The sequence below is a fragment of the Schistosoma mansoni genome, chromosome 3 (assembly GCF_000237925.1).
Source record: "Schistosoma mansoni strain Puerto Rico chromosome 3, complete genome".
Lineage (NCBI taxonomy): Eukaryota > Metazoa > Platyhelminthes > Trematoda > Strigeidida > Schistosomatidae > Schistosoma > Schistosoma mansoni.
Genome location: NC_031497.1, coordinates 19,907,859 through 19,921,098, shown reverse-complemented (window position 1 = coordinate 19,921,098; position 13,240 = coordinate 19,907,859). Strand labels below are relative to the sequence as shown.

Genomic DNA, 13,240 nt, shown 5'->3' with positions numbered 1-13,240 from the left:
CCACTTATCATAATTCCTAAATTATTTATGCATTACTAACCTTTCCTATCTACCTACCTATCGTTACTCATTTTGTGATTCCTATTAGGAAAATGCTGTAAAGTCACTTATAGATAAAACGTATTACAATTCTTATAAGCTCCAATTTACAATGGAAAATTCTTACTGACATAAAATACCATCATCTTGTTAGGAAATTCACCTGGATAGCACAGAAACGTATGCATATTCTAATTTTATCAATTCATCTTCATCAATACATAAAAAAACTACGAGATATTTAAGTAATTCATCACCATCAATGTATATTCAACAGAGTTGTCACAGTTTAAAGTAGTACAGTATGACAGAGATAAATCCAGAACACATATTAACACGTATTTCTTTAACATATCTACACAAATGATGAGGATAAAGAAAAATAATATCAACATATTTCAGGAGGACAATTTTTTCATCATCATGATAACCACCCCTCCACGAAAAACTACAGCTTTTATCCCTAATTCATGAAAATGAGCAAGAGGAAGCATAAAATTATATCTGTCACATACACATTAAGAAATCAAGCTGAGAGTAAAACAACACAAACTGGTCAAACATCCATCGATAAAAAGAGCACAGTACTCATGAAGAAAAAATTATGCACAAAGTTCTTTTAAAAATAAATTAATTAATAAAACAAAATAAGATTGATCCCACCCCCCATTAAAAACCCCCAAAAAAACATGAAAAGATTGAAGTAAACAAATTACAATTTCGACGAAAAAACTCAACAACAAAAAGAGAAAATGATAAAAGTAAATAAATCATACAAGTTTAATAGTTAATTTATAGAAATGACGTCAAGAAAATATAAAAGAAATGATGACTAGATAATATTAAACATAATCAGAATTGCTGAAACGTTTAGTCACAAGACTGGCGCGCATACAATTTCAAAAATTGTTCCTTCGTTTCATTTTCTTTTTATTTCTCTTTTTTGACATTGTGATCATGAAGAAAATAAACTCAGTTAGAAATTGCGTAACTGTAGTGATAATAACAGTTAGTTATTATTATGATCATTGCTATTATGTAAGATGAACACTAATAGTCTCATTCTGACATAATGACGATTCATGGATCAGATCGTTGAAAAAGTGAAAGTAAATCTTTTGCAGCTCTAGCAATCTGATGAGCATGACGTATTAGAATAGTGATCTCCGGTGGAACTGGTCGACCACTATGACTAACAGATCCAACAATACTGGAAGAAGAGGAAGGAGATGTAAAGGAAGACGAAGTGGTGATTTGTTCACAATCTCGTCGTAAATTTTCTGATTCTGTGGCAAGATTATTTAATGCACTTTTCACTTCCATAGGATGAGATTCATCAGAAGTGAATAAACTTAATAAATCTTTGACAGCTAACTGAATTAAACGAGAACAATGAGCACTATCGTTACCATGACGATCACCATTAGCAATCTAAGCGTATCAAGTGTGTAAAAAATAAAATAAAGACATGAAATGAAAGTTAAACAGTCAAAAAACGTCAATTATCAATAGTTACTGTTTTTTAAATGTAAATCCACCATTGATTTACTAAATTAAACTAAGATAATACTACAATGTATGTTGATATAAACAGTTAAGATAGAAATGTAACTTTAAATGAATTTAACTATCGAGTTATCATATACATAAACACCGTATAGTTTGATACAATCGTCATACTCGAAATATAATCAGAAACATATTTTATGAATCATTTTATTTAACTAGACTTTACCATCTACAAAAATATTTTTATGAGCGACGAAGTACATGAGAATAAGATTTATCAATTTTCGGGTCAAAATCACAAGATCAACAGTCTAAAGTTCATCCTAGACAAATCAATGTGATAATGCTCAGATTTATGAGCAAAAGATCGTGGTCAGTGTGTCTAATAAAGGAACTTTTAAATAGCTGTTGATCTGTAATTTCATTATGGATTGAAATTACCTAATAAAAATTAATTAATAAGAATAATGTAATTCAATAGAACGGAATTTTAAGCTTATTTGAACCAATGATACTATTTGACTACTTATATCGAATGCCGTAAGATGGTCAGTAGTTGCAAACTCGGAATCTAATGATTTAAAGTCAACTATCATCATAAATTTTGATATAATAAATTGAAATCTCTAAACTTTGCAAAACGATCTACGTCGAAAAAGATACCGTTACTAATTCGACTGCTCGCATATGAACCTTAATAAACTAATCTCTATGTAATATTGTGGTGCGGCAACTTGACCTGATACATATGTGTCAGTTTCTACTTTAAAAATTACCGGCGAACTGGATTCAAAAGATTATTTTAGACAACCATTGATATTTTACACGTATATGTCAATATTACCATGATGGTTGTTTCGTAATATGAGACGTGAAATATTCAGCTTAAGATTTCCATTCAATGTCTTTCAAATGGCTGATGGTTACAGTGTGGTGGAAAACACTAGTTCATTTATAAATATCGGAAAACAAAATTAAGTAATGAGGAGTCCCATACTAGAAAGAAACCGCCATCCAGTGTTTCCAAGATTTCACTGGTGATCTAGATAAGATCAGTCCGTGATTTAAAACTAAAAGTTTTATGATCCTAACAAACCCCCTTTACTAATGACTTATATTTTTTATCAATTAAAACATCATGCCAACAAGAGAGCACGTGTTAAATTCATAAATTATAAACAAAAATTCAAATCTGTTATACCAGAAAAATACTACTGCACTAATAAGATAAATAAAAAAGCCTGAGCAAAATTCATTGGCCATTATAGGGCTGTGGGAGTTGTTGAGTTTTAATTTAGATCATGAACTGATTAATGTTGGACCACCATTGAAAACCTGGAAGCACTGAATGACCTTTTCGTCCGGGTATGGGACTGCTCAAAGTGCGCATTCACGATCCCGTACACGTGACTCGAACCCCGGACCTTCAGTTTTGCTGGTGATACAAAAATATGTATCATTAGGCGATCAGGTAATCCAATCATACAAACCATTATCAGTTAATATAGGTATATACATATTTTATGATAGTGTTACACAATATGAGTGTGATAGCCTGAAATACAACATGAATTTCATTGCGATCGGTAATATTCATATCTCATGAACAGAAAAAAGATTGACACGTAACTCGATGACCGAACATACGTTTATATAACCCCAGTTTAAGCAACACACACACGATTGAGAACCAATTATAGTGACCGAATGCAAAAATTAAAGTAGGTTAGGTCGAGTTTGAATCTGTATGCAATTCTTGAAACTCGAGAGCTCTGTTTGTTATCAAACCATTGATTTGACTTGCTATTAACAATATTTAACCATATATATATATATATATATATATATATATAATGTAGTTATTACGTAAAGATAGTTTCACATGTATAACGTCCAATAACATTGATGATGATAATAGCGATAACAATCTTGAAATCAAAAAGTAAGCACCAAAAATGAAAAGCTGAAAATGTCTCTGATTCAAGTAATGATTGTGTTACGACTAAAGGGACACAGTGAATCAAAAGTATAAACAACCAGAAAAGTATTCTCACCTCTACCAAACTTCGAATACGCATAATAATTGTTTCAACGCATCGGACAACCCGTTCAGAACTTGGAGCATTCCAAACTTGATCTCCGCTAACCCCAACGGCAATACCACTACCACCACCTGGTCTAGAATGTTTACCGATTTGATAAAACGACTCATTGGATGAGTGTATTAATGAGGATGAACGAGAAGCATTGTCGTAGTCTGGAGAAGATTTACTTATAGATACTAAAACCTCTGAATGATGTGACTGCTTTTTGCTATCACTAATTGTTGGCTTGTTCAAATGTGAATTCAGTAGACGTGATGATTTCCCCTGGTGATGATGATGACGATGATGACTACTAGGAATATTCATATTTGAACTGATTGTCGTAACATGACTACACAACTGATTCGCTAGATTTTGACTGATCGGTATTGGTGCTGGAGAAGGGGAACCAGTAGCATTAGGCGCAGTATAATCATCTGGTATATCAGGATTTAAAGCTGAAATGAATTAATTTAAGGGTAATATGGTTACAGAAAAAGAGCAAATAAGAGTGTGATAGAAATATAATAGTCCAGTAAAATCATAGACATAAAACTTAAAAGTTTTTTCAACGACATTTCCCATCAAGAAGAGGTCACTAATAGTAATTAATCAATTTCATACTGTCTAGTCCTTAGTGCTGAGCAAAGAACTATACGAAGATCAATTCCGTAATGTGAAGACGAATAAGCCTAAATGATACATAGTGTTGAACTTTGATTGGTGGCAATCCATGTTAAGGGGCAAACAACAACCATAAACCTATATTGCACGATTAATGATAACTACTCTAGTAAACGAGAACACAAGTAGGGACAATCGAATATATATTTGAATACAAAATTACAGAATTCCTTAGTAAAATGTGAGAACTATACAGTAAGTGTCAATCAACCGTCTCAGACTTTATTAATATTTCGTTTCCATACCAATCATTCTCTGTTCTTGTTCTCTTTTCTTTGACCTAATTAACCTTCTGCATCCAGGCATTTCACTTTCGATTGATGATACATACTACTTATATCTGTCTACATCAGTTGCACATACCACACTACTACTAGGATAATTTTCAAATTACATTCCAAATGTTTCGCTTGCGTAACTATTATTCATACTAATTGTATTTCAGTTCGTTAAGTTTTTGCCATATTAATTTCCTGCTTTTGTCGCTGTGCTGATGTGAAGTATGTCTGCTTGGGTGGATAACTCGCTGTCTGGAATTTCTAATGAAATCCTTTTCTTGTAATTTGGCAGGGTCAGGTTACATAACTTATTGATCCCACGGCAAACTCAATCAGCAGACTTTGTTTAGTACTGAGGATAAGATGACACTGCACTTGATTCACTTCTATACAGGATCAATTATGGTCTATACAGATTAATGTTAAACATATCTAACTAATAGTTACAATACTTGATGCATGTTCATCTCTGTAAGGCCGCTCAAAATGTCTGAGTCTTTTTAATTGAACGCTATACTCAGATCCTAATCCATTCTCGTAACCCCCAAGCTAAATCTACACAGCGACTTGAACATGAGAGAAAAAGCGCAAAATATGTGAGAAGCACTTTACTCCAAAGGTTCATTTATGTGCAGAAAATATAGTATTTTTATAGCATTTCAGAAGTCCTTGGGTTTTCCTGAAAATTCTGGAATACTACTAAACATGGTAGCAGTGTAGTATTCAGCCAATCAGAAACTCTACATGTGATTTTTCACTTTCGTGATGTTTCTAGCAAAACTTCTAGTGAACGCTGATTGGATAAAATGCTTCTTAGTGTTTCCTGAACCTTTCTTGTCTCTTGCGAGAAATTTTCTGGATCACCCCAACAATGTCTGTGCTAGTCACAGATACGCTTCCCTTCTAATTACCAAGTAATTATGAAATTCCGATCCAGGCTTTTCTGTCACCGACTTTAATCACAGACCAATTTTTATCTGAAAGTTAAACGATTTAACCATCGAGCCACTGCTCCATTATTTTGTCATATAAACTTCACAACATCAGAATTGTTTTCATTTCACTCACTATTTTAATGATCAATCATTATATTTCCTGAAATTACTAAAGTTATCAATTAATTACCATATTATCAGTCCCCGATCAATTAAGCATCATTACTTACAGTATGTGTTTTATGTCATAACAAATTTCAAACAATCATATCTTGGCACCAATTTGAATTCACCATAAATATGACATCTACTTAACGATAGTTCTACTGGAAGATTTCCAATTTAAAAAAGAAACAGAAAACCATTTCGATGTTTAGAAAATACACTGAAGAAAAGTAAACACTCACCATCAGCAAGTGTGATTGAAGTACCCGATACTAAGGTTGGTTTTGACTTGGACAAAGGGTGTTGAATAACATGTGGAGTATTAACATAAATTGGAATATTTTGTGGTGTAGATGAGATATTTTGACTGGTTGAGGTGAACACAAATGATTTCTTTAGTTCTTCATTATTTCTACTAGGTATATTATTATTTTTTACAAGACCACGAAATGATGGCGTAATAATATTCGATTGAGAAATAGAAGGATGCGAATGACCGAAACCTGTTTGATGCGTTACACCACTACCAACACCAGCAGTTACCGATGCTGGCGAACCACCTCTACTTCCACGTAGAATAATACCTTGTCTAAGAAGTACACCAGAATCTAGACAATGTGAACCCATTGCATAATTGCCTGCATTACTAGACTTATCATTACTGCCACCAGCGACAATAACTCGTTCCATATCATATTCAGAGTCATCATCTTTATATTGTTCAGCACCCACTTCACCAACTTCATCATCCTCATGTTCTTCACCATTATCCGTTATTTCTTCACCATATACTCTATTTCCATCTTCTTCGTCTTTTTCATAATCCCATTGATAATGTGTTAAAGGTGTTTCACTACCTTTGATAGCTTTCAACTTGGATGAGTACACTCCAACTGATGTTGCTGTCGTTGTTGTATCACTGGTCGGTTGTTGACTATCTGAATCACAGCTGATTTTCAATGGATTATGAACCATAACCATTCCAGCTGAAAAAGCCGCTAATAAGGCAGACTGAAGAAGATCAAAAATTATGTAGATGATGTAAGAGACAAAAAGAATTACAGATAAAAAAATAAAGTATATGTACATGAAATTCAATTTAAATCAAAAGATTAACATTGTTTAGGTAATAATCACTATTAAGCATAAGTGGATTGTGGCTGATAGTAGAATCCAGGATGCGCATTATATCCCATTTACGAATATTCATCTGAATTTACCTGCACATCAGTGTTGACATTCATATAACGACTCAAAACCAAGTACCGATTCTCAGACAGCCACTAGCTTGTACAGTGGGAGAGTGGTGAATTTCAATTTATATGTAGTTTTGTTAAATATTCTTGTTGATGGTAAGGATTATAATTGATCGGTACGTTTCGGCATGCGTCTATTCTGTGAGGATTGAGTCGATATATTCACAGAAATTATCTAATACTGCTTAGAAATCTTTGTGACTTAATGGCAAAGGAATACAATTTCGATAATTATCTAGTTATTAAACTGAATTAATGAACTTATTCCAAACAGTCTTGTCAACGTTTATAACCTTCTCAATGACCAGGTTTTATTACTCTGATACTGATTATGACTAGTAGTTCTAATTCCTATTGGAATTATCTCAATTAACTAGATCCTTAAGATTTGCTATTCTGCAAAATAGTAAATTATGTTTCCCAGCTGACAACTGATGAGATGTGTTAAACATAAGTTCGATTCATTTCAATGTATATTTATCAGTCCACTTGACATTATAGATTGGTTTGTATTGACTGTATAAAGAATACTTTCTTCAAATGCATTTCTAACCTCAACAGAAGCGTTGGGAAATCAAAACAGATCTGTGCATGTTAAAACTATATATTCAAGCTTCAACTTTATCGCAGTCTTTGAAATAATTACCAATAGTAGTAGTAACACATTTTATAATTTTAAAAGTCCTTACCCGTTATTTCTACTTAATTACATTTTCTTGGGACTGTTTAGGTAGACAATTGTTTTCCCTCTAGAAATTTATTTTCATTTTTACTGTTTTATATTACCTGACGATCAATATTGCATAATCTCCCCTAATACTAAAAAAAGCATTTTCCACTACATTTTTAAATAGTCCCTTATCCTGTCTATGTTGAATAGTGTCAATTTAACAATATAAGCAAAAATATTATTTTTATATTATAAATGTTAAATTTCTTTTTGATTCAAAATTTAACACCCATAACTATTGATTTTCACCATAATTTCAAGGATTTATTTACCCATTACTTCATTACTGGGTCTACCAGTTAACTCCGTCACCGGCTAAGTTCATTTCAAAGTTATATTTAGTCAAAAACTATCAATACTATCTTTTTTCATTGAAGATGGGATGACTGCAGACCATTAAAATAATAACAACATTAATAAAATGTCATGAAATATGATATGTGAAGTTTAATTTGTCTTCCTATTTTTGATGAAGTTTTGTTCTCTGAGCTGGATGGTTTGGTCGTGTAACTTTCATCGTACTTCTGAACGACATCATCAGCACAAACTTCGGGTAGAAGTGAAGTGTTTGAATTTCCCCACATGTGATTCACAGCTTGTCCTGTGCACCTTGATGTTGATTGGTTCTTATTGACCTTAAATCTGTTATTGTTTATTTCTTTTTTTTGGTTGTATCTCGCATTGGTTTGATTTTTGTTCCTATGTTTGTGCATAATTTTCCTGATAGGTTGATAAATTGGATTGATTTCAATGTGCTTGTTTATTGCTGATTGACCTGAGTGCCAAGCTTTTAAAAATTCTCTGGTGTTTTTAGAATTGCCTCTATCCAAAATCTCCACATTTTTCCAGTCGAGTGTGTGTCCGCAATTGTCCACGTGCATTGATATAAGTGAAGACACATATCATGAAGTTTGACTGCTAGTTGAGGTTCATGCAGGCGAAGATGAAAAGGGCGTCTGCTTTGTGATCCTTTTGTTGATTTCTGTACTTGACTTTGTTTCTGATGATGGGTCACCCTACCATACACAAAAGGTATATCAGAAACGACGAGACTGCTGAAAAATTTCGGAATAGGTGTTGTGCACAAACCAACGAAACACCTCCATTCAATCCTATGCAAACCAAAGGATGAAATAACAAAAGACAAACGAAACATCATCTACACAATAAATTGTGCCAACTGCGAAAAACACTACATCCGACAAAGCTGACGCCCACTTCATTTTCGCCTGCATGAACATCAATTAGCAGCCAAACGCCACGATATGTCTTCACTATGGGAAGTTTGTCCTGATGATGTCGTTCAGAAGAGCGATGAAAGCTCCACGACTAAATCATCCAATTGAGCTACAAATCTTCTCCACCATATCTCCCTATTTTCCTAACATTTCTTATGATGATTTTACATGTAATGATGAAAAATAAAATAATTCATGTTACTCATGTACCAAGTAATGATTTATACATTTCATATCAAACCATACAGTTTGTGTATAGCGGAGCTAGCGATATTGAATTAATATTTGCAGCCCGACTAGAAACTTTTAGTACTGTTGTATTCTGTGAACTAGATTGTTTAATTGTGGAGCTGTTGTTGCTATTCTAGATAACATTTTCAGTGACTTCTACATAAATTAGGTGCTGAAAAAGTTAGTGATACTATCTGGTTATTTAAACTAAAGTAGATCGAAATAGATTCAAATATGAAATTTATTATTTAAATGATGAACTCTTTAATTATTAAGCCACACTCCTTCATGCAATTATGTAGGAATAAAATGGTTAATTAAACTACATTGTGTCCTCTGTTTAACAATTAAATAAATCTACATCCGTGTTTAAACTAACTATAAGTTCATAATAAGGATTTTGACGGTAACCGCCATAGCTGTTATCAATTTGCATGTTATCAGCAAAACAAATCCATTTTTAGTATCGTATTAATCCAATTAGTTATATCACTTTTAGACTATAGCTTTAAAGAATATTCCTAGTAATACTACGAAAACACTGATATGATAAAATCCATTCAATAAATATTCTTGACTCATAATGACAACTCCATTCCAAGCGTTGCATAGAACTACCGGAAGATGAAACATAGTCTTTTTTTATTTTATTTAAACACATAAATATTGGCACAAGGAAGCACCAGATACATATGCGCCACACAAATCTCATTCAATTTGCTTGAGGGCTGTGATACTGCCCAGGTGCCCGAACTGAAGCGGGTGGTTTTCTTAGGGGGCCACACCCGGAGCCTTTGACCGAAAGATCTGATCCACAAGGCAGTGGAGCATCGTAAGGAGATGCAGTCCCATAGTAGCCGGTGATCAACGATTGATTTGTACGCAATTTGTTCCCTCAGGATACTGGAGCCCATGTGCATCATTGGTTTGGAATCAGGGTTTTCCAACTCCCCTAGGTGGACTCGCCTTGTCCACCAACCCGGTTAAAGCGCCGGACATTCACTTTTCGTCCTCTCAATTTCGTGAACAACACCTCTGCCACGAGAAGGCAGTGAGTAGGACTTCCATGGTAGAAGCTATATATTAGCTGGCCATGTGAGAGCATTTCGAGAGGGAGAGCGGACTCTCCCCACTCTCGGTCGTACCAGGGCATTTGGGGGCTGAAACATAGTCTAGTTGAAATTCAACAGTTAAAAGAATACGGTAACAATATGATAAGTATTTTCATAGTTGAAATCATGAGTCAATTGAAGCTAGACCACCATGGAAAACCTAGAAGCACTGGACGGCTGTTTCGTCCTATTATGGGACTCCTGAGCAACGCGCATCCACGATCCCGCACTCGCGAGATTCGAACCCGGGACCTACCAGTCTCGCGCCAGAATCTCGCGAGTGCAGGATCGTGGATGCGTACTGTTAAGGAGTCCCATAATAGGACGAAACAGCCGTCCAGTGCTTCTAGGTTTTCCATGGTGGTCTAGCTTCAATTGACCCATGATTTCAACTATGAAAATACTAAATTCTCCACAAAACCCCTTCTGATCTAAAATCAATTCAGCTAGTGAACAAGGAAATATCTAAAATGTGAAGTGAGTTATTAAAGTTCATATATATTTTTTCTTAAGCAGAGTTCTTTTATAAGATTGTCGTTTAAGTTAAGATCGCCAGTGCAAAGCAACTTTCACTAAAATGCTCTGATTACAATAACTTGCGCTGTTAATAATTAAGTGATCGAACTATGTAATGATTTTATAGCAACAAAAATTTAGAATATATTAGGAAAAAAATTGAAGAATAAAAAATATACACTCACTTTTTCCTCTTTTAAAACTTGAACAATAGAATCTAGTTGAATTATACGTCCTTCCAAATCTTCTAAACGTTGCTCCACAATATCTTTACTATTTTGTAAATCAGATAATTGTACTTTTAATTCATTATTCTCTTTGTGTAAACGTTCAACTTCATTACGAGCAGCTACACAACAAGATTCCGGATGACGATGATGATGTGTATGGGACTGAAGTGAACGATCTTGAATATCATTAGAATTTTCCGCATTGAAAGAATTAATTAACGAATGTTGTGTGAGATTTTTTGGTGAATCAGATGATTTTATGACACTGCTTGTTGACTCTGATAGAGAAAGAGGATTACTACCACAACCAGTAACATCAGAATTAGTAGTGATAGTACTAGGCGTTGGTACACTAGCTCTATGTTGAGCTATACGACTAGTATGTGATAAATGAAGCCGACGTGATCCAGGCAATGGACCTGGACGACTTGTAATTGGAGGTATTGGTCCGATTGAATCTGATTCATCATTGCCATCACTTGTTTGTTGGGTGTGATGATCAGACTCTCTTCCAGCAGATGGTGATAATGGAGCTGTTAATGAAGCATTACTATGGTTAAATAGTGAACTTTCTGTCATATTTTGTTGATTATTTAAACTACTTTCTTCAATATCCATAGAAAGTATATTATGATCAGATGTAACTGTTTGTATGTTGGACAAAGTGTTCTCATTTAAATCCCCTTCACCAGCCACCTAATTGTCAAAGTAAATAGAATAAGTTAGAAAATATATTCAAAAAATATAGTCTTACAGAGGCTTTTTTGTTATAACATTCACGTGGATTTATTTAAACTTTTGTGCAAAAAAACTTTTTATTCTGGTCAAGCATTTTGTGAAGGATTATGTTCGTGAATTTGTAGAGTATCTATTTCCCAATGTTTAATACATGTGGAATATCTAGCGTTTCCTAGTTCATTTCGTAAGTGCGTGGTGAATATAATTTCCACTGAGAATTTCATTTAAAGTTTTTTTCATTCAGAAAGTTGAGATACGCTACAGTATCTCATTCAGTGAAGAAATGTGTAGATAGATGTAGACGACTGAAATCACATCCTCAGTGGAAATTACACTTTTATATGCAGTACTGACCCGGTTAATGAACGGAAAAATTTTAAAGATCGTAATTTTTTAGACATTGCAAAAGGATGGTTGTAATCTTTCATATGATCTTTTGCTATATCTTTTGACCGCTGACCAATATTACGTCCCACGTTACACGTCAGAATCCTGATTCCAATCTGGTTTATTTCACATCTACTATTTCCTTGATAGCCCAGTGTCTCCAAATTAAACAATTACAAGGCTGACCAGCACTAGTAACCTTCAGCTGACCTACCTAAGTCCATATTGGTCCAGTATTCGTAAGCTTCTGTCTGTTTACAGTCTTGAGTCTAAAAGTCAACGACCAGCCTTAACTATATATATATATATATATATATATATATATATATTTCAAACAGAGATGATTTATATACAGACATAACGGACTTCATCACACCATATAACGAAAAATAATAATTACACATAAACAGGCCAAAAGTGGCTGTGAATAGCAGGACTGTAAGTAATAAACTGACAACAAATGAAGAACAGTAAATCCTATGACAGAATATGATGACTTAACCAAAAACTTATGATAAATGGAATATATATATATACTCAAATAATATTCTGGGTCAAAGGGAAACGTTTTGATAATAAAGTACAGTGTACCGTAGTCTTCAATGACTCACTGACCGATTGTTGGCCATACATCTATTGCCGAAGAGTGTCATGTAAAAACTAAAAACATTTTACTTCAACTGATATTTCTCTATCAAATATGTAGGTAGGATTAAAGCAATTTAAACAAATTAACTGTCTAGAAAATATCACTCCTAATACAATATACTAACTAACAACACTGACTAGAATAATCTCGAATTATCACAATGGTTAATCAGTTCATATTTACAATCAGTCATTATTGATGCCAGCAGAGAAATACAATTCAATACAAGAAATCATATTCAAAGTATGAAACAGATGAATTATTTTGGATTCTTCCTTTCATTTTATCAAAATATAATAAAATTACCGGATAATGTTTTTTTGAAAAAGTATGAAAAATATATTTTGACGAGACATCACTCAAACAATATACATACCACAATAGAAGTACGACACACATGCAAGACGAATAAATGTCAGGAAAACAAAGCGACCGTACATTTTTCTACATAGGTAATGG

General features: G+C 33.7%; 1 protein-coding gene across 1 annotated transcript in view; it reads right to left on the bottom strand.

The window, feature by feature from the left end:
* Nucleotides 1-849: 849 nt before the first annotated feature.
* Nucleotides 850-13,240, bottom strand: part of Smp_138500 (centaurin/arf-related) — a gene marked incomplete at its 5' end in the record, with an annotated part of 45,249 nt that continues 32,858 nt past the window's right edge. The window contains 4 exons of the mRNA XM_018799569.1: nucleotides 850-1,470; nucleotides 3,603-4,090; nucleotides 5,937-6,705; nucleotides 10,963-11,703. Coding sequence (XP_018651345.1) covers nucleotides 1,120-1,470; nucleotides 3,603-4,090; nucleotides 5,937-6,705; nucleotides 10,963-11,703 — 2,349 coding nt within the window. The 3' untranslated portion in view covers nucleotides 850-1,119. The remainder of the gene's footprint in view (nucleotides 1,471-3,602; nucleotides 4,091-5,936; nucleotides 6,706-10,962; nucleotides 11,704-13,240) is intronic.